The 23520-nt window shown below is 45.2% G+C and overlaps 1 protein-coding gene across 5 annotated transcripts in view; it reads left to right on the top strand.

Moving 5' to 3' along the window:
- ST3GAL3 (ST3 beta-galactoside alpha-2,3-sialyltransferase 3) overlaps positions 1–22974 on the top strand; it is a 363061-nt gene extending 340087 nt beyond the window's left edge. For all 5 annotated transcript variants that reach the window (XM_075320480.1, XM_075320479.1, XM_075320481.1 and 2 more), the window contains 3 exons: positions 9980–10126; positions 17888–18034; positions 21980–22974. In XM_075320480.1, coding sequence (XP_075176595.1) covers positions 9980–10126; positions 17888–18034; positions 21980–22069 — 384 coding nt within the window. In that variant the 3' untranslated portion in view covers positions 22070–22974. The remainder of the gene's footprint in view (positions 1–9979; positions 10127–17887; positions 18035–21979) is intronic.
- Positions 22975–23520: the final 546 nt, after the last annotated feature.

Raw genomic sequence — 23520 nt, forward strand, 5'->3', positions numbered from 1 at the left:
TGTGCAGGGGACGCAGGACGCATGCAGTTACGCTGCGCTACAAAGCGCAGCGTAACTGCATGTTTTTACGCGACGTGCGCACATAGCCTTACTGTTACATGGATAACATTGGCTGTGTGAGTGCAGATGTGACTGACCCCCATAGACTTACCCTTATATTATGTGTCCACATGGCCGGATGGACTGGATCCATGCACTGGACACGTTCACGCCTCATTTTTCTGGCGCACACTTTCCAGATTTCGTCTCTTTGCGCAACAATGTATCTGTTTGGATAAACAGAATACAGTGGAACCTTGGATTACGAGCATAATTGGCTCTGGGAGTGTGCTCTTATATCAAAGCGAATTTTCCCATAGGCAATAATTGAAACGCAGATAATTTGTTCCACAACCCAAAAATATTTACTGTATTTATACAAACTTATTACAGTAATACAAAATAATGTTCTGTATTCATATAAAACTATTACAGTCACTAATACAAAACACTGTACAGTAAAAAACATATAAAACAAATTAAACTGCACATTAGCTTACAATACAATTGTTGGTGTGTGAGAGGTACGGTATAAGCAATGTGCTGCACTGGTTAGCAGACGACATTACAATACTGTATCCACAAATGCAACTTGATACACATGCTATATGGTATATACTGTACTGTACAATGGTATACTGTGTACAGTACATATGTACAGAAAGTTACCTCCAGAGCGGATCAGAGCGCGGTGAAAGGACAGAACCGGACGTGTGCATGGTGAGTATTTGCTCTTATTGCAAAGCATTGCTCTTAAATCAAAAAATTGCAAAATGCTCTGAAACCAAGTTACTCTTAATCCAAGGTTCCACTGTATTCGTTTTTATACTTGACCATTAAGAAATCAGATTTGCACCTTACTCCGAGATGTAAAAGATCTCAGTAATCAGAAAGAACAAAAAATTTTAAAAAAATAACCTAGGAAATATTTAAAAAATGAAAAAAACACCATTTTTTCGCTCACCGGTTTTGAAGATTATTGCCCGGGAGCCCTGGACATGCTCACCACTTCAATATGTACAAAAGTGGAAATTCTCCAGCAACAAACCCCTTAAAAGCTTGAATTTATTAGAAACATGTATAAAATCAGATCATTCAATGCGCAGAAACAATGCACTTTTTCTGCGCATTGAATGATGTGATTTTATACATTTTTCTAATAAATTCAAGCTTTTAAGGAATTTGTTGCTGGAGAATTTACATTTTTGTACTAGGAACTATTTATGCACTAAACTGAATTTTAGGGTGAATATAATCAAGAAATACAGTATAAGGCTATGTGCACATGTTGCTTTTTTATGTGCTTCTTTTTTGCACATAAGCATGTTTTGCCAGGAAAAATGCACCTTTTTTATTGCGTTTGCGTGTTTTTTTACTTGCATTTTTTCCTGCTTTTTTGTGCTTTTTTTTTTAGTTATGGCAATCGCGGGTGTTCAGGCGCTGTACCCCCAAGATCGCCGCTGGGTCTTCATCTGATGTTACAGAAGGGGCCCGACTCTCACTCTTTGGAGTGCTTACGGCAGTTTAACCACCTGAATGCTGCAATCAATGCAGTCGCAGCATTCAGGAGGCAGGGAGAGGAATCTCTTACCTCTCCCTGGCGATTGGATCCCTGTAATGCGATCACAGGGACCCGATCGCTGCCATAGTAACCCTGGTTCATCACTATGATAACCCTGGGTTACTGAGCTATGGAGAGCCTCACACACCAGGCTGTGTGCACGGTGTGTGAGGCAAAGTGCTGCGCTATAATCCACTGTAGTGATAAAGCATTGCAGGGGATGATCGAAACATAGGAAAAAAACGCAGAAATAATTGACACGCTTCTATTTTCAGCAACAAAATCTGCAAGGAAAAAAGAAGCAACGTGCGCACACAACAAGTCACGATTGTCATAGACTTTACTGGGATGTGTTTTTTCCCTGCAGTATTGATTAAAATCTGCAAGAAAAATTGCATGAAAAAAACTGAAAAAAAAAACAAAAAAACAACAAAACCCCGCCACGTGTGCTAATAGACATTTTCCATGAGTTATTTTAAAGCTGATGTGCACCCAAACAAAATTGCCAATAAAGTCACAGTAAGGGGTGTGTAGACATTAGCAAACAATTTGTGTAAGCCTTTAATGAATATAAAGTTGCAAAAGCAACTTTTACAAAGAGTTTTAATTAAAAATCTGTGTCTACGGCTCTTTCAGAACACAAACACACCCTGTCATTTGCTACCATAGTCTCTACGCCTGCTCTGCTTGAGAACTATAGGTACTAGAATATTGGGATTGAATAAGGAGGGTTAAGTATGACAAATTATACAGTGATTGTTTGCATCTGTAACCAAGAAGACACATTGGTTGCAAAAGTGCACATACAGCGAGCAAAATAAGTACTGAACATGTCACCAATTTTCTAAGAAAATATATTTCCATAGGCACTATTTACATGAATTTCTCATCAGATGTCAGTAACAACCCATCCAATCCACACAGGCGCAAAGAAATCAAATCATAGATGTCCATAAATGAAGTAATGTGTACATTAGAAATGACACAGGGGAAAGGTATTGAACACATGCAGAATGAAAAGTGCAAAAAAAACATTAAAAGTCATGACACCAGCTGAAATCTATCAGTAATTAGAAAGCAATCCTGCCTCTTAGTTGAAAAATAATATCAGCTGGTTCAACTGATCGCTTATAAAAAAGGTTTCTCATTACCAAGATGCCACACAAGAAACATCTCGTGATGTGTAAAACCAGTGAGCTGTCTCAAGACCTTTTTTAACGTTATTGTTGTGTAAAACATACTGATGGCATTGGGTATAGAAGAGATTCTAAATTACTGAATTATTCAGTGAACATTATTGGGGGTCATAGTCCAGAAGTAGAAATAAACAATATCACCATAAACCGGCAGTGATCAGGTGCTCCCCGCAAGATTTCAGAGTGATTAGAATTATCAGAAGAGTTGTCCAAGAGATAAGAACCACCAAGGCAGAGCTACAGAAAGACCTGGAATCAACAGGTACGATTGTTTCAAAGAAAACAATAAGTAATGCATTCACCTTCCATGGCCTGTATGCACGCTCCTGTATGCACGCTCCTGTATGCACGCTCCTGTATGCACACTCCTGTATGCACGCTCCTGTATGCACGCCCCTGTATGCACGCCCCTGTATGCACGCCCCTGTATGCACGCCCCTGTATGCACGCCCCTGTATGCACGCCCCTGTATGCACGCCCCTGTATGCACGCTCCTGTATGCACGCTCACTATGCACGCCCCTGTATGCACGCCCCTGTATGCACGCTCACTATGCACGCCCCTGTATGCACGCTCCTGTATGCACGCTCCTGTATGCACGCTCCTGTATGCACGCTCCTGTATGCACTCTCCTGTATGCACTCTCCTGTATGCACTCTCCTGTATGCACTCTTCTGTATGCACGCTCCAGTATGCACGCTCCTGTATGCACGCTCCTGTATGCACGCCCCTGTATGCACGCCCCTGTATGCACGCCCCTGTATGCACGCCCCTGTATGCACGCTCCTGTATGCACGCTCACTATGCAAGACTCCATTGCTGAGCAAAAAGCAGTTCAAGTGCGTTTAAAGTTTGATTAACAACATTTAGATAAGTCTGTGAATACTGGGAGAATATAGTGTGGTCAGATGAGACCAAAATGTAATTCTTTGGGTGCCATAGTGTGCACCACGTTTGGTGGTCAAAAGGCAAATCACCCCAAAAACACAAACAACAGTGAAGTGTGGAGGTGGGAACATCATGGTGTGGGGCTGATTTTCAGCATACGGCACTGGTAAATGTCATAGGATTGAAGGGTGGATGAATGGAGAAATGTACCAAGCCATTCTTGATACAAATCTGCTGCCATCTACCAAGATGATAAAGATGTAGCGAGTGTACATTTCACCAACACAATGATCCCAAACACACGGTAAAGGAAACTCTCTTAAGCGAACGAAAATAAAGTTGCTAAAATGGCCGAGATGATCACCGGACAATAGAAAATGTATGGAAGGAACTAAAGCTCAGAGTTCATAGAAGAAGCCGGGACCTGCAGGATATGAGGAGTGTTTGTGCCGAAGAATGGCCCAAAATCACGCCTGAGCAGGGGCAAACAGATCATTGGTGCAAGCTGTGCAGCCACGCAGGGGCTCAACAGTGAAGGGGGCCCATTTATATCTCCAAAACAAGTGGAATTGTGCATTATGAGGACCTATCGGATGGCAGAGGGCCCCTGAGCAATGTATGTGACTGGTTTCTCCATACAAGAGGCATCTTGAAGCTTCATCTCTAGAGATGATCGAATACCTCAAATATTCGGCTTCGCGAATATTTGCCGAATAAATCGCCGCTTTTCAACTATTCGTGAATATTCGATGTGCAATGTAAAGGGTGCTTTACACGCGCTGCAACATCGCTAGCGATCTCGTTAGCGATGTGACACGCCAGATCGCAGATGCGATCTGCCGAGATCGCCCATGTGACCAGCGCTATAAAAACGACCTATGTGCGATCTCGGCAGATCGCATCTGCGATCTGGCGTGTCACATCGCTAACGAGATCGCTAGCGATGTCGCAGCGTGTAAAGCATCCTTAAGTCTATGAGAAACCAGAATAACAACTATTCGAAACTATTTGGGCTTCCCATAGATTTACATTGTGCATCGAATGTTCACATAGTGGCGACCTATTCAGAAAATATTTGCGAAGCCGAATATTTCAGGTATTCAATCATCCCTATTCATCTCCATCAAATTCTTTTGTACAAAGTATTAAGTGTATTTCAGTAATGTGTTCAATACTTTTTTCCTGTGTCATTTCTCATTATTACACATCACTAAATTTTTGGACATCTATGATTTCAATTCTGTGTGTGGATTGAACAGGTGGTTACTGACATCTGGTGAGAAATTCATGTCAATAGAATATTTAGAAATATATTTATTTAGAAAATTGGAAACGTGTTCAATACTTAATTCACCCACTTAATATTTTAGCAGGCTGAATTGGTGGATTATGAGAGTTTCTACCAATAAATGCGCAGCAGTATTCTCCGGTGCATGCGACCTTAGTTTCTTAAGGACGTCTCCAGCATCAGGCGCGTTCCAGGCTGCGGAGTGTTTTTGTGCCGCTAATATAAATCTCGGAGCAGTGCCAGTCGAGTTCTGGTGGTCTGCAGCACAGAGAAGCCATTGACTTTGTTATGGCCCACACTTTATAAACCTGCCATCTTATACAATCCATCTCGGTTAATCCTCCATTATGAGTTTGGCGGAAATGAAACTATAAAGCAAGAAGTCAGGGTGTAGGGTGAAGGTGACGGCTTGTTTGGACAGTTTTTTGAAACAACGTTGCAGTGAAGAATAAGAAACGTTTCAATGATCGTTGTCACAAAGTACGTTTTAGAAGATTTAAGGAGCCGATCTATTCTCAGTGCACATGAGGCTGAAGGATCCAGAAACCTCCGAAATTGGAGGGAGGTAAGAGACGCAGCACAGAGACGTGCCTGTGCCAGCGAGGGTGATTCAGAGGCTCCGGTATGAATCAGTAATTACAGACTCTTCTCATTTGGACTGGAAATTTAACTTTAAATTAGAAACTTTAATCAAATTTTGACACAATAGTGAATGACTTAAGGGTGCTTTACACGCTGCGACATCGCTAACAATTGGTAGCAATGTTGCGCGCGATAGCACCCGCCTTCGTCGTGTGTGCGATATTGTGTGATCACTGCCGTAGCGAACATTATCACTACGGCAGCATCACACGCACTTACCTGCTCACAGACGTCGCTGTGGCCGGCGAATCGCCTCCTTTCTAAGGGGGCGGGTCGTGCGGCGTCACAGCAGCGTCACTGAACCGCCGCCCAATAGAAAAGGAGGGGAGGAGATGAGCGGCCAGAACATGCCGCCCACCTCCTTCCTTCCTCCTTTTCCGGTGGACGGAGGTAAGGTGATGGTTGTCGCTGCTGCGGTGTCACACACAGCGATGTGTGCTGCTGCAGAAGCGATGAACCACATCGCTACTGAGCAGAAAACAATATTTGGTGTTTGAACGAGCTCTCCATGACCAACAATTTTTCCCCTCTTGTGCAAACTTTTACGGTCGCTCAGAGGTGTGACACGCTGCGATCTCGCTAACGAGGCCGGATGTGTGTCACTACCACCGTGACCCCAACGATATCTCGTTAGCGATGTCGCAACGTGTAAAACACCCTTTAGTGTGTGACTATCAATCTGATAATGCTTTAGGTCCAGCCTGATTAAGCCTCGGTTCAAAATGTGGGTATAGGCTCCTACCTGCATGTTCTTTAGCTGTATAGACTCTTGTAGCGTTCAAGATCCTATCAAGATATGTTCGACCCCCAATGTAATGTTCCCAATTTGGCCCCTTTCTATAATAATGTCCCCATTCTTGTCCCCTTATAGTAAAAAGTTCCCCCATCCTGGGCCCATTCCTGCTATAATGTCCTCCAGCCTGGCCTCTTCCTTGTATAATGTCCTCCATCCTGGGCCCCTTCCAAATTGAATCGTTCCCATCCTGGACCCCTTCTAATAATACTATCCCTCATTCTGGGCCCCTTCCTGGTACATTGTCCTTCATCCTGGACCCCTTTCTAGTATATTGTCCTTCATCCTGGGCCCCTTCCTGGTATTATGTCCCTCATCATGGGCTCCTTCCTTGTATAATGTCCTCCATCCTGGGCCCATTCCAAATTGAATCGTTCCCATCCTGGACCCCTTCTAATAATACTATCTCTCATTCTGGGCCCCTTCCTGGTACATTGTCCTTCATCCTGGACCCCTTTCTAGTATATTGTCCTTCATCCTGGGCCCCTTCCTGGTATTATGTCCCTCATCATGGGCTCCTTCCTTGTATAATGTCCTCCATCCTGGGCCCATTCCAAATTGAATCTTTCCCATCCTGGGCCCCTTCTAATAATACTATTCCTCATTCTGGGCTCCTTCCTGGTATATTGTCCTTCATCCTGGGAGCCTTCCTAGTATATTGTCCTTCATCCTGGGCACCTTCCTGGTATAATGTGCAAAATAATGGTATAATGTCCTCCATTCTGGGCCCTTTCAGTAATAATGTCCCTGTTGTGCCACTCTTAAAGAAATGTTAAAAAAATGAGCAATTCTTTCTACCTTCTCCCACGACACGCAACATCCTCTTCTAAAGCTGTTGCAGAAACTGGCAAATTGCTTCGGCATGCCAGTGATGGGCAGTTCAGGACACCAATGCCATGCGCCACCTGTGACATGCACGCTGATGTCAGCTGCCTCTACTTGGCCGGCGGTGTGTATTGCAGTGCAGGGACCCGGCGGGTCTCTGTGCTGCAATATTTTTCAGCTGAATGTGCCTCCTTCAGACGCAGATCCAACTGAAATAAGCACTTGCATCGGCGTTGCTGCCCCCTCCTCCCCACCTCCAGTCGAGCCAGCAAGAAACCCCCGCAAACATGAGGACAACATACAAAATCCTTCCAGATGTTGTCGTTGGTGGGATTTGAACCCAGGACCCCAGCGCTGCAAAGCTACATTGCTTTCAGCATGTCCTATGTAAAGCAGCCTTACACTGCAGAATTTCAGTATATGTTCTGTAATGCATCTTTAGGGTATGTTCATACAGTGCTATTGTTCCAATGCATTTTTTTCACATAAGTACAGAGTTTTTCATTAAGTTTTTTAATGCAATTTGAATGTGTTTTTTACCCATTCAATTGAATGGGTGAAAAAAACGCAACTAATGCACTGTAAGAATTGACATGCTGGGATTGAAGAAAAAAATATACCACAGCTTAAAAAAAAAACGCAAAGAAAAATAATCGTATTGTGTGAATTTTGAATTTTAGAAATCTCATTTATTTAGCTGCTGTAAAATTCTGTTTTTTTCCCCACACTTAAAAATGCACACAAAAAAATATGCTGCACAAACGCAGCGTTTGAATACAGTCTAACAGTGCAGTTTCAGGATATTCTGTGCAATGCACCTTCACTCTACAGTCTGTGTGTCCTGTGTGATGCACCCTCACTCTGCAGTCTGTGTGTCCTGTGTGATGCAGCCTCACTCTGCAGTCTGTGTGTCCTGTATGATGCAGCCTCACTTTTCAGTCTTACTGTGTCCTGTTTGATGCACCCTCACTCTACAGTTTCATGTGTCGTATGTGATGCAGCCTCACTTTTCGGTCTCGGGGTGTCCTATGTGATGCACCCTCACTCTGTAGTCTGTGTGTCCTAGGTGATACACCTTTACTCTGCAGTCTGTGTCTTCTATGTGATGCACCTTCACTCTTTGGTCTTTGTGTGCCCAATGTGATGCACCCTCACTCTTCGGTCTCAGTGTCTCCTATGTGATGCACCCTCACTCTGCAGTCTCAGTGTGTCCTGTGTGATGCACCCTCACTCTTCGGTCTCAGTGTATCCTATGTGATGCACCCTCACTCTGCAGTCTCAGTGTGTCCTATGTGATGCACCCTCACTCTGCAGTCTCGGTGTGTCCTGTGTGATGCACCCTCACTCTTCGGTCTCAGTGTATCCTATGTGATGCACCCTCACTCTGCAGTCTGTGTGTGTCCTATGTGATGCACCTTCACTCTGCAGTCTCAGTGTGTCCTATGTGATGCACCCTCACTCTGCAGTCTCAGTGTGTCCTATGTGATGCACCCTCACTCTGCAGTCTGTGTGTCCTGTGTGATGCACCCTCACTCTGCAGTCTCAGTGTGTCCTGTGTGATGCACCCTCACTCTGCAGTCTCAGTGTGTCCTATGTGATGCACCCTCACTCTGCAGTCTCAGTGTGTCCTATGTGATGCACCCTCACTCTGCAGTCTGTGTGTCCTGTGTGATGCACCCTCACTCTGCAGTCTGTGTGTCCTGTGTGATGCACCCTCACTCTGCAGTCTCGGTGTGTCCTATGTGATGCACCCTCACTCTGCAGTCTCAGTGTCTCCTGTGTGATGCACCCTCACTCTGCAGTCTCAGTGTCTCCTATGTGATGCACCCTCACTCTGCAGTCTCGGTGTGTCCTATGTGATGCACCCTCACTCTGCAGTCTCAGTGTCTCCTGTGTGATGCACCCTCACTCTGCAGTCTCAGTGTCTCCTATGTGATGCAGCTCTACAGTAAAGTCATTAGTGCTCCTGCCAGATCTAGCTTCAGCAGTGTCTCCTCTGTGATCAGGTTCTCTCTGCTAGATCTTACAAGCAGAAGGCAAGGGGAAAAAGTGTAAAGCTGCATCTGATAGAAATACAGTGGAGATTATATTCCCAGTCCACGTGTCAGGAGAGTTTTATAGTTCTGCACTTATTCATGGCCTCTCATATTATACTATCCCTCTCTTACATAAGTCAGAAATGACCTCTTTGAGGAATAGTAATGCTGGGTACGGAGGGCTGCAAGAAATGGACAGTGATGTCATCCGCTACTTCACAGGAAATGAGGTTCTGACTTCCTGTGTACACCGCAGAGCGCGCGCTGCACTGGTAGTCACTGGTCACACTGGTATCACATGATATAACTGTGCAGAACGGAAGCGTTCAAAGTGTATGGACGCAACCGAGCTGGGATGAAACACTACACAGCTACAATATTGCTGATGAGTTACCAATATTGATTGACGTCTTAATTTAAGGGTCTACATAAATGTACTTTTACCGTAAAGTGTCTAAACTAATCTTATTCATTTTTTTGGTTCCACATTCAGTGCAGAGAACGGAGGTTTTCATTCCAGTTGTAATGGATGTGGCCAAGGTCCTGTTGTAATTTCTTCACTGAACTTTCACGGATCGTGGGAACGTAGCCTTATAGAAGATATTTACTATAAAACATTGCATTTCTATAGGACGTAGTAATGATTTAGGTTCTAGGACTCAGGAGTAAAGTTTGCTTTTCTGGATGAATTCTTTTTGGTTTCATCATCAGAGTGCCTCGGACGGATTCTGGAAGTCAGTGGCCACGCGGGTACCACGGGAGCCAAATGAGATTCGTATCCTCAACCCATACTTTATCCAAGAAGCCGCATTCAGTTTCATTGGGCTGCCATTCAACAACGGACTAATGGGCAGAGGGGTAAGAGCATGAGTGGTGATGTGAATGGAGTAGAAAGTGTTCACAGAAAGAATGCGAGACACAAAACCACCAAAAGTGAAGTCTATAAACGACCATGACTTTAGGGGGATATATAAGAATTAGGGTCAAACGCAGCTCATGTCATCTATTCTCTATGAAGCACTGACTTGAGTACTGTGTAGATATTCTGGTCTCATTTATAATTCAACATTAGTGCCATCTACACGTGTGACCACTGCAGCCAATCACTGGCATCAGTAGTCTCTTGTTGTACATGGCTGAGGCCAATGAATGGATAACTATAGGTTCTTATGCTATTTTACCACATTCCCTGCCTCTGGCCAAATTTTTTATGAATGTGGTTATCTTTGGGACTATAGACATAATGTATTATATAGTTTTATTAGTTGGTTAATTTTCTCTTTGAACACTACCATGCTCGGGTGCTCAGTACTGGTAACTAGTGATGAGCGGGCACTACCATGCTCGGGTGCTCTGTACTGGTAACTAGTGTTGAGCGGGCACTACCATGCTCGGTGCTCAGTACTCGTAACTAGTGTTGAGCGGGCACTACCATGCTTGGGTGCTCTGTACTTGTAACTAGTGATGAGCGGGCACTACCATGCTCGGGTGCTCTGTACTCGTATCTAGTGATGAGCGGGCACTACCATGCTCGGGTGCTCAGTACTGGTAACTAGTGATGAGCGGGCACTACCATGCTCGGGTGCTCTGTACTCGTATCTAGTGATGAGCGGGCACTACCATGCTCCGGTGCTCAGTACTGGTAACTAGTGATGAGCGGGCACTACCATGCTCGGGTGCTCAGTACTGGTAACTAGTGATGAGCGGACACTACCATGCTCGGGTGCTCAGTACTGGTAACTAGTGATGAGCGGGCACTACCATGCTCAGGTGCTCAGTACTGGTAACTAGTGATGAGCGGGCACTACCATGCTCGGGTGCTCAGTACTGGTAACTAGTGATGAGCGGGCACTACCATGCTCGGGTGCTCTGTACTGGTAACTAGTGATGAGCGGGCACTACCATGCTCGGGTGCTCAGTACTTGTAACTAGTGATGAGCAGGCACTACCATGCTCGGGTGCTCTGTACTTGTAACTAGTGATGAGGGGGCACTACCATGCGCGGGTGCTCGGTACTTGTAACTAGTGATGAACGGGCACTACCATGCTCGGGTGCTCGGTACTTATAGCTAGTGATGAGCGGGCACTACCATGCTCGGGTGCTCTGTACATGTAACTAGTGATGAGCGGGCACTACCATGCTCGGGTGCTCTGTACTCGTAACTAGTGATGAGTGAGCACTACCATGCTCGGGTGCTCTGTACTCGTAACTAGTGATGAGCGGGCACTACCATGCTCGGGTGCTCTGTACTCGTAACTAGTGATGAGCGGGCACTACCATGCTCGGGTGCTCAGTACTCGTAAATTGTGATGAGCGGGCACTACCATGCTCGGGTGCTCCGTACTGGTAACTAGTGATGAGCGGGCACTACCATGCTCGGGTGCTCAGTACTTGTAATGAGCAGGTCGGATGCTCAAACGGGTACGACCCATGTACCGGATATAATGAAAGTCAATGGGGAACTCAAGCATTTTTCTAGATCTTCCCCCTTCCTATAACAATGACCTTCATCCTGGACCTCTTCTGGGTATAATTTCCCTTTTCCTGGTATAATGTTCCCCATGTTAGTATAACATCGCCCATCCTGGGCCCCTTCTTGGTATAATATCCCTTTTCCTGGTATAATGTTCTCCATATTAGTATAATATCCCCCATCCTGGGCCCCTTCTTGCTGTAATGTCCCATTTCCTGGTATAATGTCCCTTTTCCTGGTATAACAGCCCCCATCTTGGGCTGCTTCTTGGTATAATGTCCCTCTTCTTGGTATAATATTCCCCATATTAGTATAATATCCCCCATCCTGGGCCCATTCTTGGTATAATCTCTTTTTTTCCTAGTATAATGTCCCTTTTTCTGGTATAACAGCCCCCATCCTGGGCCCCTTCTTGTTATAATGTCCCTTTTTTGGTATAATGTTCCCCATATTAGTATAACATCTCACATTCCGGACCCCTTCTTACTATAATGTCCCTTTTCCTGGTATAATGTTCCCTTTATTAGTATAATATCCCCCATCCTAGATCCCTTCTTGGTATAATGTTCCCCATATTAGTATAATATCCCCCATCCTGGACCCCTTCTTACTATAATATCCGTTTTCCTGGTATAATGTTCCCTATATTAGTATAATATCCCCCATCCTGGACCCCTTCTTGGTATAATGTTCCTCTTCTTGGTATAATGTTCCCCATATTAGTATAATATCCCTTATCTTGGGCCCCTTCTTAGTATAATGTCCCTCTTCTTGGCATAAAAATCCCCATATTAGTATAATATCCCCCATCCTGGGCCCCTTCTTGGTATAATGTCCCTTTTCCTGGTATAACAGCCCCCATCCTTGCCCACGTCTTGTTATAATGTCCCTTTTCCTGGTATAATGTTCCCTATATTAGTATAACATCCCCCATCCTGGGCCCCTTCTTACTATAATATCTCTTTTCCTGGTCCAATGTTCCCCATATTAGTATAACATCCCCCATCTTGGGCCCCTTCTTAGTATAATGTCCCTCTTCTTGGTATAATGTTCCCCATATTAGTATAATATCCCCCATCCTGGGCCCCTTCTTGGTATAATGTCCCTTTTCCTGGTATAATGTTCCCCATATTAGTATAACATCTCCCATCCCGGACCCCTTCTTACTATAATATCTCTTTTCCTGGTCCAATGTTCCCCATATTAGTATAACATCCCCCATCTTGGGCCCCTTCTTGGTATAATGTCCCTTTTCCTGGTATAATGTTCCCCATATTAGTATAATATCCCCCATCCTGGACCCCTTCTTGGTATAATGTCCTCCATCCTGTTTTCAGATGTGCAGTATGTGTTTGCTCCCGTGGATGATCTCCTATATAGCAGCACGGCTACTTTCTGTACTTTCTGTATCGTTCCTGCAGAGTGTCCGGCTCTTGCCTCTCGTGCCGGCGATGCCTCCGCAGTGGGGGGGGGGGGAGTCACCGTCTCATGTCCCTGGGAAGTGTTGAATGAGATTATGGATTTGCAGTTTGGAGTGAATGAGATGGAGAGTTTGATGTGTCCTAAGCTCCTCTGCGGTGATTATCACCGGCTCTCGCATTGTGACATATGGGGCATTAATCTCCCCCGGCTGATTTAGTGCTTCCATCTGCTCAGGCTGCTGTGTTGTGGCCGGGCGATGGACACTGAAGAATTCGGCAGAACCTTTCTTTTCTCAACAAGTGAAGGTATTGAGAGGGAAATATCATATGACAATGGTGGGTCATACGCCTTCGGATCCATTCTGGGCCGGTTGCGCTTTTCTTTTCTCCTCGGCTGCGGGAGGCTTTTTGGCTTCTCTTTGTGACCCAGCTGCTGTTGGATATTAGCCACCCCCAGCCGAGAGGGTGCAGACCCCTCACACCCCTATGGCTGGCGAGCCTCGGTATATCGGCAGCCAGGACGAGCTGTTACACCCAGAAGAAGACAATGACGCAGTTGATACATTGTTTCACGGTGGTTTCGAGATTGCAAACTTCTGCGTTCCAATACTGACGTCATGGAGCATCGGTATCAGATGGGTTTTGCAAAAAGTGTTCGAGTGTTTGTTTGGATACAGCACAAATGTCGCGTGTTTGGTGGTAGATTGAAGCAGCCATTGGGTGCCTGACCTGTCACATCAGACGCTCCATATATCTGGCAGGAACGTGCGGAGAGGTACAGGAGCGCCGGACGCTGGGTCTTATGTCAGTGGAATGCGGCTCTAGGAAGCATCGCGGGGACTTCTATTTGCCGGATGGCTATAGATAGCCGTCCTTGTTAAAGGGATAGTAGTAATATTTGAAATTCAGCATTCTGCAGCCTCCTGTCTGGAGTCGCATACACGGCTATATTAAGGAGCTGCACAAGGGATATTACAATGGATCCCAAAAAAAGCCAGGGTTTCAGAGCTTTTAAAGTTGAAGGTAGATTTAAAGAGGTTGGCCACTACTTTTACATTAATAGTTTATCCTTACCGTGTCTTTCCAAAAATAAGACACTGTCTTATATTTTTTTTGCCCCCCAAAAAAGCACTAGGGCTTATTTTTGGAGGAGGTCTTATTCTTGGAGAAACACGGTTGGGGGTAAGTTTACCCCCCAAAAAAGCAGACCCCCCCACTTCCCAGGAGACTTCCCAGGAGACTCATACTCATACTCACCAGACCAGGACGTCTGCGTGGTTCCCAGGTCCTCCTGATATCTGGTCGGTGCTGCACACCGTCCTACCCTGCTGCTAGCTGACACGCACAGAAGATCCCAGACACACACAGCAAATCTCACACAGCAGATCTCTCTCACACACACACACACACACACACACACACACACACAGCAGATCACAGATATACACAGCAGATCACACACAGCAGATAGCAGGCACACACAGCCAATCACAGATACACACAGCCGATCACAGATACACACACACAGCAGATCGCAGATATACACAGCAGATCACACACAGCAGATCGCAGGCACACACACACAGCAGATCGCAGATATACACAGCAGATCACACACAGCAAATCGCAGGCACGCACAGCCATCACAGATACACACAGCCGATTGCAGGCACACACAGCCGTTCACAGGCACACACATCCGAACGCAGACACACACAGCCGATCACAGGCACACACACAGCAGATCACAGGCACACACACAGCAGATCACACACACACACACACATCACATCCAGCACTTACGGCAGCAGGGAATGAGAGCAAGTCACGTGTCCCGCCGCAGGTCCTGTTCGTCGCGCTGCACCGCACTGCCTCTCAGGATTCTCCCGGCGAGAAGAGATCGGTGTCACTGGATGAGGTGAGTGTGTATGCGATCCGATGTGTGTGCGATCCGATGTTTGTGTGTGTGATTTGATGTTTGCGTGTGAGCCGATGTTTGTGTGTGCGATCTGATTATGTGTGCGATCTGACTGTGTGTGCGATCCGATGTTTGTGTGTGAGATCTGGTGTGTGTGTGTGTGTGTGTGTGCGTTATCTGATTGTGTGTGTGTGTGTGAGAGCTGATGTGTGCGGGTGTGTGATCACTGCAGGTCCTGCTGCTCAGCGTCTGGTGATTGGGATTGCCGGGTGCTGCTGTGTATAATGAAGTGTCCTGCAGTATCTGTAACTTTTTTAGCTGCATGGACACTTCATTATTGATCCGCGACTAGGGCTTATTTTCGGGGGAGGGCTTATATTTAAGCCTTTCTCCGAAAATGCTGACAATCCCTGCTAGGGCTTATTTTTGGGGGAGGTCTTATTTTTGGAAAAACACGGTAGAATAGATCATCAATGTCTGATTGTCCAGGGTCCGACACCCGGAACCCCCACCGATCAGCTGTGGTCTGTGCTGGCCGGAAATGCTCAGTTCCGGAGTTGCCCTGTCTTCTGATAGCGGCCATTGCCGGGTACTGCACATCTTCTTCCTATTGATTTGAACGGCAGGCGGATGTGCAGTACCTGACCGCGACCACTATTCGTTAAGGGGGCAGCTCCGGAATTGAGCATTTTAATCATAGAGTGATAGAGTTGGAAGGGACCTCAAGGGCCATCGGGTCCAACCCCCTGCGAGTGCAGGTTTCTCTAGATCATCCCAGCTATACGTTTATCCAGTTTCCGCTCCCCTTGTAGATTTCCATTGAAGGAGAGCTCACCACCTCCCATGGTCGCCTGTTCCACTCCCTGACTGCCCTCACTGCCTCCCGTGGTCGCCTTTTCCACTCCCTGACTGCCCTCACTGCCTCCCGTGGTCGCCTGTTTCACTCCCTGACTGCCCTCACTGCCTCCAGTGGTCGCCTGTTCCACTCCCTGACTGCCCTCACTGCCTCCCGTGGTAGCCTGTTTCACTCCCTGACTGCCCTCACTGTCAGAAGGTTTATCCTAATGTCTAATCTGAGTCTCCTTCCTTTTAGTTTCCTCCCATTACTTCTTGTATTTCCTTGTAATAATGAGAATAGGGTGGTTTCCTCTGCACTGTGACTACCTTTCAGATATTTGTGGACCGCTATTAAGTCTCCTCTCAGCCTTTTCTTTTTTGCAAACTAAACATCCCTAGTCCTTTTTGCCAGTTGTCATATGACATGGTTTGCAGACCTTCTACCATCTTGGTTGCTCTTCTCTGGACTTGCTCCAATTTTCGGTTGCTACTGCAAGCACCGAGAACAGCTGACCAGCAGGGGGTGCCAGGTGTCAGACTCCGGGCCAATCTGACATTGATGGTCAATCCTTAGGGGCACTTTGCACACTACGACATCGCAGCTGCGATGTCGTGGGGTCAAATCAAAAGTGACGCACATCCGGCGTCGCTCTCGACATCGTAGTGTGTAAAGCATTTTTGATACAATTAACGAGCACAAAAGCGTCATAATCGTATGATCGGTGTAGCGTCGGTCATTTCCATAATTTGGAAATGACCGATGTTACGATGTTGTTCCTCGTTCCTGCGGCAGCGCACATCGCTGTGTATGAAGCCGCAGGAGCGAGGAACATCTCCTACCTGCATCCTGCGGCTCACGCCGGCTATGCGAAAGGAAGGAGGTGGGCGGGCCCGCTCATCTCCGCCCCTCCGCTTCTATTGGCCGCCTGCTGTGTGACGTCGCTGTGACGCTGCACGATCCGCCCCCTTAATAAGGAAGCGGGTCGCCGGCCAGAGCGACGTCGCAGGGCAGGTAAGTGCGTGTGAAGCTGTCATAGCGATAATGTTCGCTACGCCATCTATCACAAGATATCGCATGTGTGACGGGGGCGGGGACTATCGCGCTCGGCATCGCTAGCATCGGCTTGCGATGTCATAGTGTGCAAAGTACCCCTTAGGATAGGTCATCAATGTAAAAGTAGTGGACATCCCTTTTAAGTCCATCGAGTTCAACCTATAACCTAACATGTTGATCTAGAGGAAGCTTAAACCCCGTGGGGCAGAGAGTAAAAGCTCTAAATTTGGGGAAAATTCCTTCCCCTTGTCCCTATCGCAGTCCTAGGTGTAAAAAGATCATTATACAGATCTCTATATTGTCCCTCATATACTTGAGCATTGTAATAAGAATGCGCCTGAGTCTTCATTTTTCCAAACTGAATAACCCCTTGGATAACCTGTCTTGGTATTGCAGTCACCCAATCCCTTAATAACCGTGGTCACTCTACTTTGCACCCGTTCTAGTTTGGCTTTGTCATTTTTATACATCGGAGTCCAAAATTGTGCCCAGTATACTGTATAAGTGTGTACCTTGTGTAGGGGTAAAGCCATGATCTTGTCATGAGCATCTCGGCCTCTTTTGATGCTTCCCATTATTTTATTATCCTTGGCAGCAGCTGCCTGACACTGTGCAGCAAAGTTGAGTTTGTCGTCCACCCATGCACCGATGTGTTTTTCAGGGACAGTTTTACCCAGTGTTGTATGATTAAGTACATAATAATAAGTGGTATTTCCCCTGCCCAAGTGCAAGTCCGTATTGATGATCCGTGATTGCCGAATATTCTCTGTAGAGGATATTGTTTTTTTATTATTATTATTATTATTAATAATAATAATTATTATTCATTATTTTATTATTGTTGTTGTTAGTACTGTTTTTTTTTTTCTATCATTGTTCATTTTATCTTTTTTTTTTCCTCCTTTACACGCTCAGAACATCCCGACACTTGGAAGTGTGGCGATCACCATGGCATTGCACAACTGTGACGAGGTGGCGGTAGCAGGATTCGGGTACGACATGAACCTCCCCAACGCTCCTCTTCACTACTATGAGACTATCAAGATGGCGGCCATTAAAGAGGTAACATTTACAGCCTGTGTTTTTATTATGACTTAGGCTATGTTCACACGCAGCAAAAGCAATGACCTCAGAAATCTGCTACACACGATTGTTTTTTTGTTTTTTTTACTGATTTTGGGAACGTTTTTGAGATCTGCAGCGTCCTTTCTTTCCGCGTTTTTGCAACATATTTTTTTTTCACTCATAAAAATCAATGAGAAAGTGAAAAAACACAACATGCATGGCGCTTTTGGTAAACAAAACAAACTTTATTAACCCCTTCACCCACAGGCATTTTTTCCCATTTGTTTTTCGTTTCGTTTTTTTCCTCCCCTTCTTCCAAGAGCCATAACTGTTATTATTTTTCCGTCAGTCTCGCCGTATCAGGGCTTATTTTTTGCGGGACGAGTTGTAGTTTGAATGACATCATTCATTTTATCATATTTATTGTACTGGAAAATAGGAAAAAAATTTCAAGTGCGGTGAAGTTGCAAAATTAAATGCAATTCCACAATGGTTTTTTGGGTTTTTATTTGCCATGTTCACTAAATGTTTTGATCACCTCTTATTGTATTTTATTGCAATGTTGTAATTCTGGTGTTTTTACCTTTCAGATTAATTTTATGTTTTGATAGATTGGACATTTCAGAACACAGTGATACCAAATCTGCGTATATTTTATGTATTTTTTTTATTATTTTATTTTCAATGGGGTGAAAGGGGGGTGATTTGAACTTGTGGGGTTTTTATGTTTTTCATATTTTTTTTTATTCTTTTTTTTTCTTGAATTTACTTTATCCAACCTGAAGCTGTATACAGTTAGGTCCAGAAATATTTGGACAGTGACACAAGTTTTGTTATTTTAGCTGTTTACAAAAACATGTTGAGAAATACAATTATATATATAATATGGGCTGAAAGTGCACACTCCCAGCTGCAATATGAGAGTTTTCACATCCAAATCGGAGAAAGGGTTTAGGAATCATAGCTCTGTAATGCATAGCCTCCTCTTTTTCAAGGGACCAAAAGTAATTGGACAAGGGACTCTAAGGGTTGCAATTAACTCTGAAGGCGTCTCCCTCGTTAACCTGTAATCAATGAAGTAGTTAAAAGGTCTGGGGTTGATTACAGGTGTGTGGTTTTGCATTTGGAAGCTGTTGCTGTGACCAGACAACATGCGGTCTAAGGAACTCTCAATCGAGGTGAAGCAGAACATCCTGAGGCTGAAAAAAAAAGAAAAAATCCATCAGAGAGATAGCAGACATGCTTGGAGTAGCAAAATCAACAGTCGGGTACATTCTGAGAAAAAAGGAATTGACTGGTGAGCTTGGGAACTCAAAAAGGCCTGGGCGTCCACGGATGACAACAGTGGTGGATGATCGCCGCATACTTTCTTTGGTGAAGAAGAACCCGTTCACAACATCAACTGAAGTCCAGAACACTCTCAGTGAAGTAGGTGTATCTGTCTCTAAGTCAACAGTAAAGAGAAGACTCCATGAAAGTAAATACAAAGGGTTCACATCTAGATGCAAACCATTCATCAATTCCAAAAATAGACAGGCCAGAGTTACATCTGCTGAAAAACACCTCATGAAGCCAGCTCAGTTCTGGAAAAGTATTCTATGGACAGATGAGACCAAGATCAACCTGTACCAGAATGATGGGAAGAAAAAAGTTTGGAGAAGAAAGGGAACGGCACATGATCCAAGGCACACCACATCCTCTGTAAAACATGGTGGAGGCAACGTGATGGCATGGGCATGCATGGCTTTCAATGGCACTGGGTCACTTGTGTTTATTGATGACATAACAGCAGACAAGAGTAGCCGGATGAATTCTGAAGTGTACCGGGATATACTTTCAGCCCAGATTCAGCCAAATGCCGCAAAGTTGATCGGACGGCGCTTCATAGTACAGATGGACAATGACCCCAAGCATACAGCCAAAGCTACCCAGGAGTTCATGAGTGCAAAAAAGTGGAACATTCTGCAATGGCCAAGTCAATCACCAGATCTTAACCCAATTGAGCATGCATTTCACTTGCTCAAATCCAGACTTAAGACGGAAAGACCCACAAACAAGCAAGACCTGAAGGCTGCGGCTGTAAAGGCCTGGCAAAGCATTAAGAAGGAGGAAACCCAGCGTTTGGTGATGTCCATGGGTTCCAGACTTAAGGCAGTGATTGCCTCCAAAGGATTAGCAACAAAATATTGAAAATAAAAAATTTTTTTTGGGGTTTGGTTTATTTGTCCAATTACTTTTGACCTCCTAAAATGTGGAGTGTTTGTAAAGAAATGTGACAATTCCTACAATTTCTATCAGATAGTTTTGTTCAAACCTTCAAATTAAACGTTACAATCTGCACTTGAATTCTGTTGTAGAGGTTTCATTTCAAATCCAATGTGGTGGCATGCAGAGCCCAACTCGCCAAAATTGTGTCACTGTCCAAAGATTTCTGGACCTAACTGTATATACCATACAATCGCTTGTGGTATACAGAGCAGAGCATCAGCATCAGCACCATTCTGTAAAGCAGAAATCACAGTCTCCTATGAATGTCGCTCACAGCCGATGTTCACAGGAGGATTGTGATGACAGACACAGGGGTCAAGATCTCCATCAATGGAAATCTTCAAGCAGAAGCTGTATTATATATATATATATATATATGTATATGTATGTGTGTGTGTCTGTGTGTATATATATATATATATATATATATATATATAATATGTGTGTGTATATATATATATATATGTACATGTGTGTGTATATATATATATATATATATATATATATATATATTATGTATGTGTGTGTGTGTATATATATGTATATGATGATTTAGGAAAGGCTGCACTCGCAGGGGGTTGGACTCGATGGCCCTTGAGGTCCCTTCCAACTCTACCATTCTATTGTAACGCCTGCCTGGATCCACAGACTCAGATGGGCTGTAATGGGGAGACTAGAGGGAAGCCACTCACCAGGCAGGACCCCCAGAACCCTGAAACCATTTAACCCCTATACAGGGATTTGGAATTACACAGGGCCCTGGAGATCACCACCTGTAGTAGGCTGCAGTCCGATGGGAGAAGTAGGCAGGGTCAAACCAGGAATTGCAGAACAGGGACAGAATCAGGCAGGCAAGGATCAGAAAACAAAGCAGAGGTCAATTCCGGATCAGGCAGCGAGGTACAAAAACAGCAGGCAGGAGGGTAGTCAGAAAACACGCAGAAGTCAGAACACCAGAATCACTAAACAGAAGAGGGCGGGACAGGAACCAGGAATACAGAACTATCTCTGGCAGTGGTCTGCAGACAGGAGGGGGAATAAGAAGGGTGTCGTGTCTTCCCATTGGTTATAGCTGAATGATGGTAACTTCAGCTGCAAGACACACGCCACCTACAGTCAGCCAGTGGTACTGCAGGTCCCAAGGAAACCCAGCCCAGTGGATGAGCGGAGCCTGCGCCCACCAGCGCCGCTGGCATCGACTCCTCTCCCATCACCAGCACTATCCACAGCAGGAACACGGCATCGCCTGGTGATCGAAGTAGAAGTCGCTGGAGCGGACTCCAGTGGTGACGTAACATCTATCATGACAACTCATTGGCGCCCCATGATCACGTCACAGGGCCGCCGATGGAGGCAAGGAATGATGAGTTCCCTGCCGGCATCATTCAGAGTTGACATCAGGATTTCCGGGCAGATTTTTGATCCACCCGCGGCTGTTATAGGCTCATGATTAGATCATCCGACATGTGAGGGGAAAAATGCGGACTCAGCATGTGAGCCTGCATCAAAGTCAGGGAGATGATGTAGCATGTACCAGTGCATCATAGATCGGTAAGGGGTTAAACATGTATGGTAGACAAAGAGCACATGTAATCTGCACCCAGAAAACTATCCAAAAAACCCCACAGTGAAACACAAAAAAACCCCTAACCTTCCTTTTATTTTATTTTTCAGTCTTGGACCCATAATATTCAGAGAGAGAAGGAATTCCTAAGGAAGTTGGTGAAATCTCGTGTAATATATGACCTCACAAGTGGCATCTGACTGGAGCAGCTGAGCCCAGACAACGGCCACTACCGGAGCTGATGGCGGGAGCCCCTTCCACCTCCGGGCCTGCATGCCATCCGGGGACCTGATGTTCCATGGGACCGCTCGGAAACACAACCCCGCCGCCATAGGAAGCGGAGGCCGCCACAATGGCCGCCTCCAGATACATTATAACTTTTTTTTTTTATTAGTAGGCACAATTTTATCCAAGAAGGAAAAAAAAAAAGGATAATAATGTGTAAAGAATCCCTTGTGCCAAACGTACCTCCGGCCATGGAGGCGAGGTGCGAATGGTGACGCGTATACTTTTTGAATGTACAAAGTATTATTTTTCGATCTACTTTACGCATGGGACTGTACCGCCCAGGAGGCCGAAACGCGGGCGGAGGACACTCGTACATATGCAGAAGATGCACATACTGACATATCGCGCAAGGAAACACGACCGTCCAGATTTGGGGCATTGTTGGTGCTGCTATTATGTAGATGGGCCGAGACTCCATCTATCTATATGTTTGTCTTTGAGCGTGTTATTATTGGGGATTCGGGAGGGTAACTTGTATAATTTAAGGTCATGGATCAGTGTTAGAATTTTTGCCATTGATCAGTGTTTGGATTCCTTGCACCGAGAGCAGCGGGGGTCCTGGGCGCTCGGGGGGCCCCAGCCTTGTGCTTACAGGGACCGGAGGCACGATCTGCGCCCAGGCCCGGCTCCTGTACTAACATATGTAAATGTGACTCACAGACACATCAGCAATACATTTCATATCATGAAGAGACTGGTCTAGGCCAGAAGAGACAACCCGCAGCTGTGATATCGTCCCCACCGAGGGGTCAGTCCACAGCGGCCGGACACGAGTCCTGCAACAGCAACATCATTAAACGCCATTTTGTGCAGGAAACTCCACGTTTCTTTGTATTATTTGCATTACTGTGTTTTGCTTCAATAATTGCAATGTTTATTATCATAAATGATTGGTTGTTTATTGTATAATAACCTGAATAATACAAATTGCGTTTCCATGTACATACATTACATTACTAATAACGAGTTACATTCTGTATTATACTCCAGAGCTGCACTCACTATTCTGCTGGTGCAGTCACTGTGTACACACATTACATTACTGATCCCGAGTTACCTCCTGTATTATACTCCAGAGCTGCACTCACTATTCTGCTGGTGCAGTCACTGTGTACATACATTACATTACTGATCCTGGGTTACCCCCTGTATTATACTCCAGAGCTGCACTCACTATTCTGCTGGTGCAGTCATTGTGTACATACATTACATTACTAATAACGAGTTACATTCTGTATTATACTCCAGAGCTGCACTCACTATTCTGCTGGTGCAGTCACTGTGTACACACATTACATTACTGATCCCGAGTTACCTCCTGTATTATACTCCAGAGCTGCACTCACTATTCTGCTGGTGCAGT

The sequence above is a fragment of the Anomaloglossus baeobatrachus genome, chromosome 8 (genome assembly GCF_048569485.1).
Source record: "Anomaloglossus baeobatrachus isolate aAnoBae1 chromosome 8, aAnoBae1.hap1, whole genome shotgun sequence".
NCBI lineage: Eukaryota > Metazoa > Chordata > Amphibia > Anura > Aromobatidae > Anomaloglossus > Anomaloglossus baeobatrachus.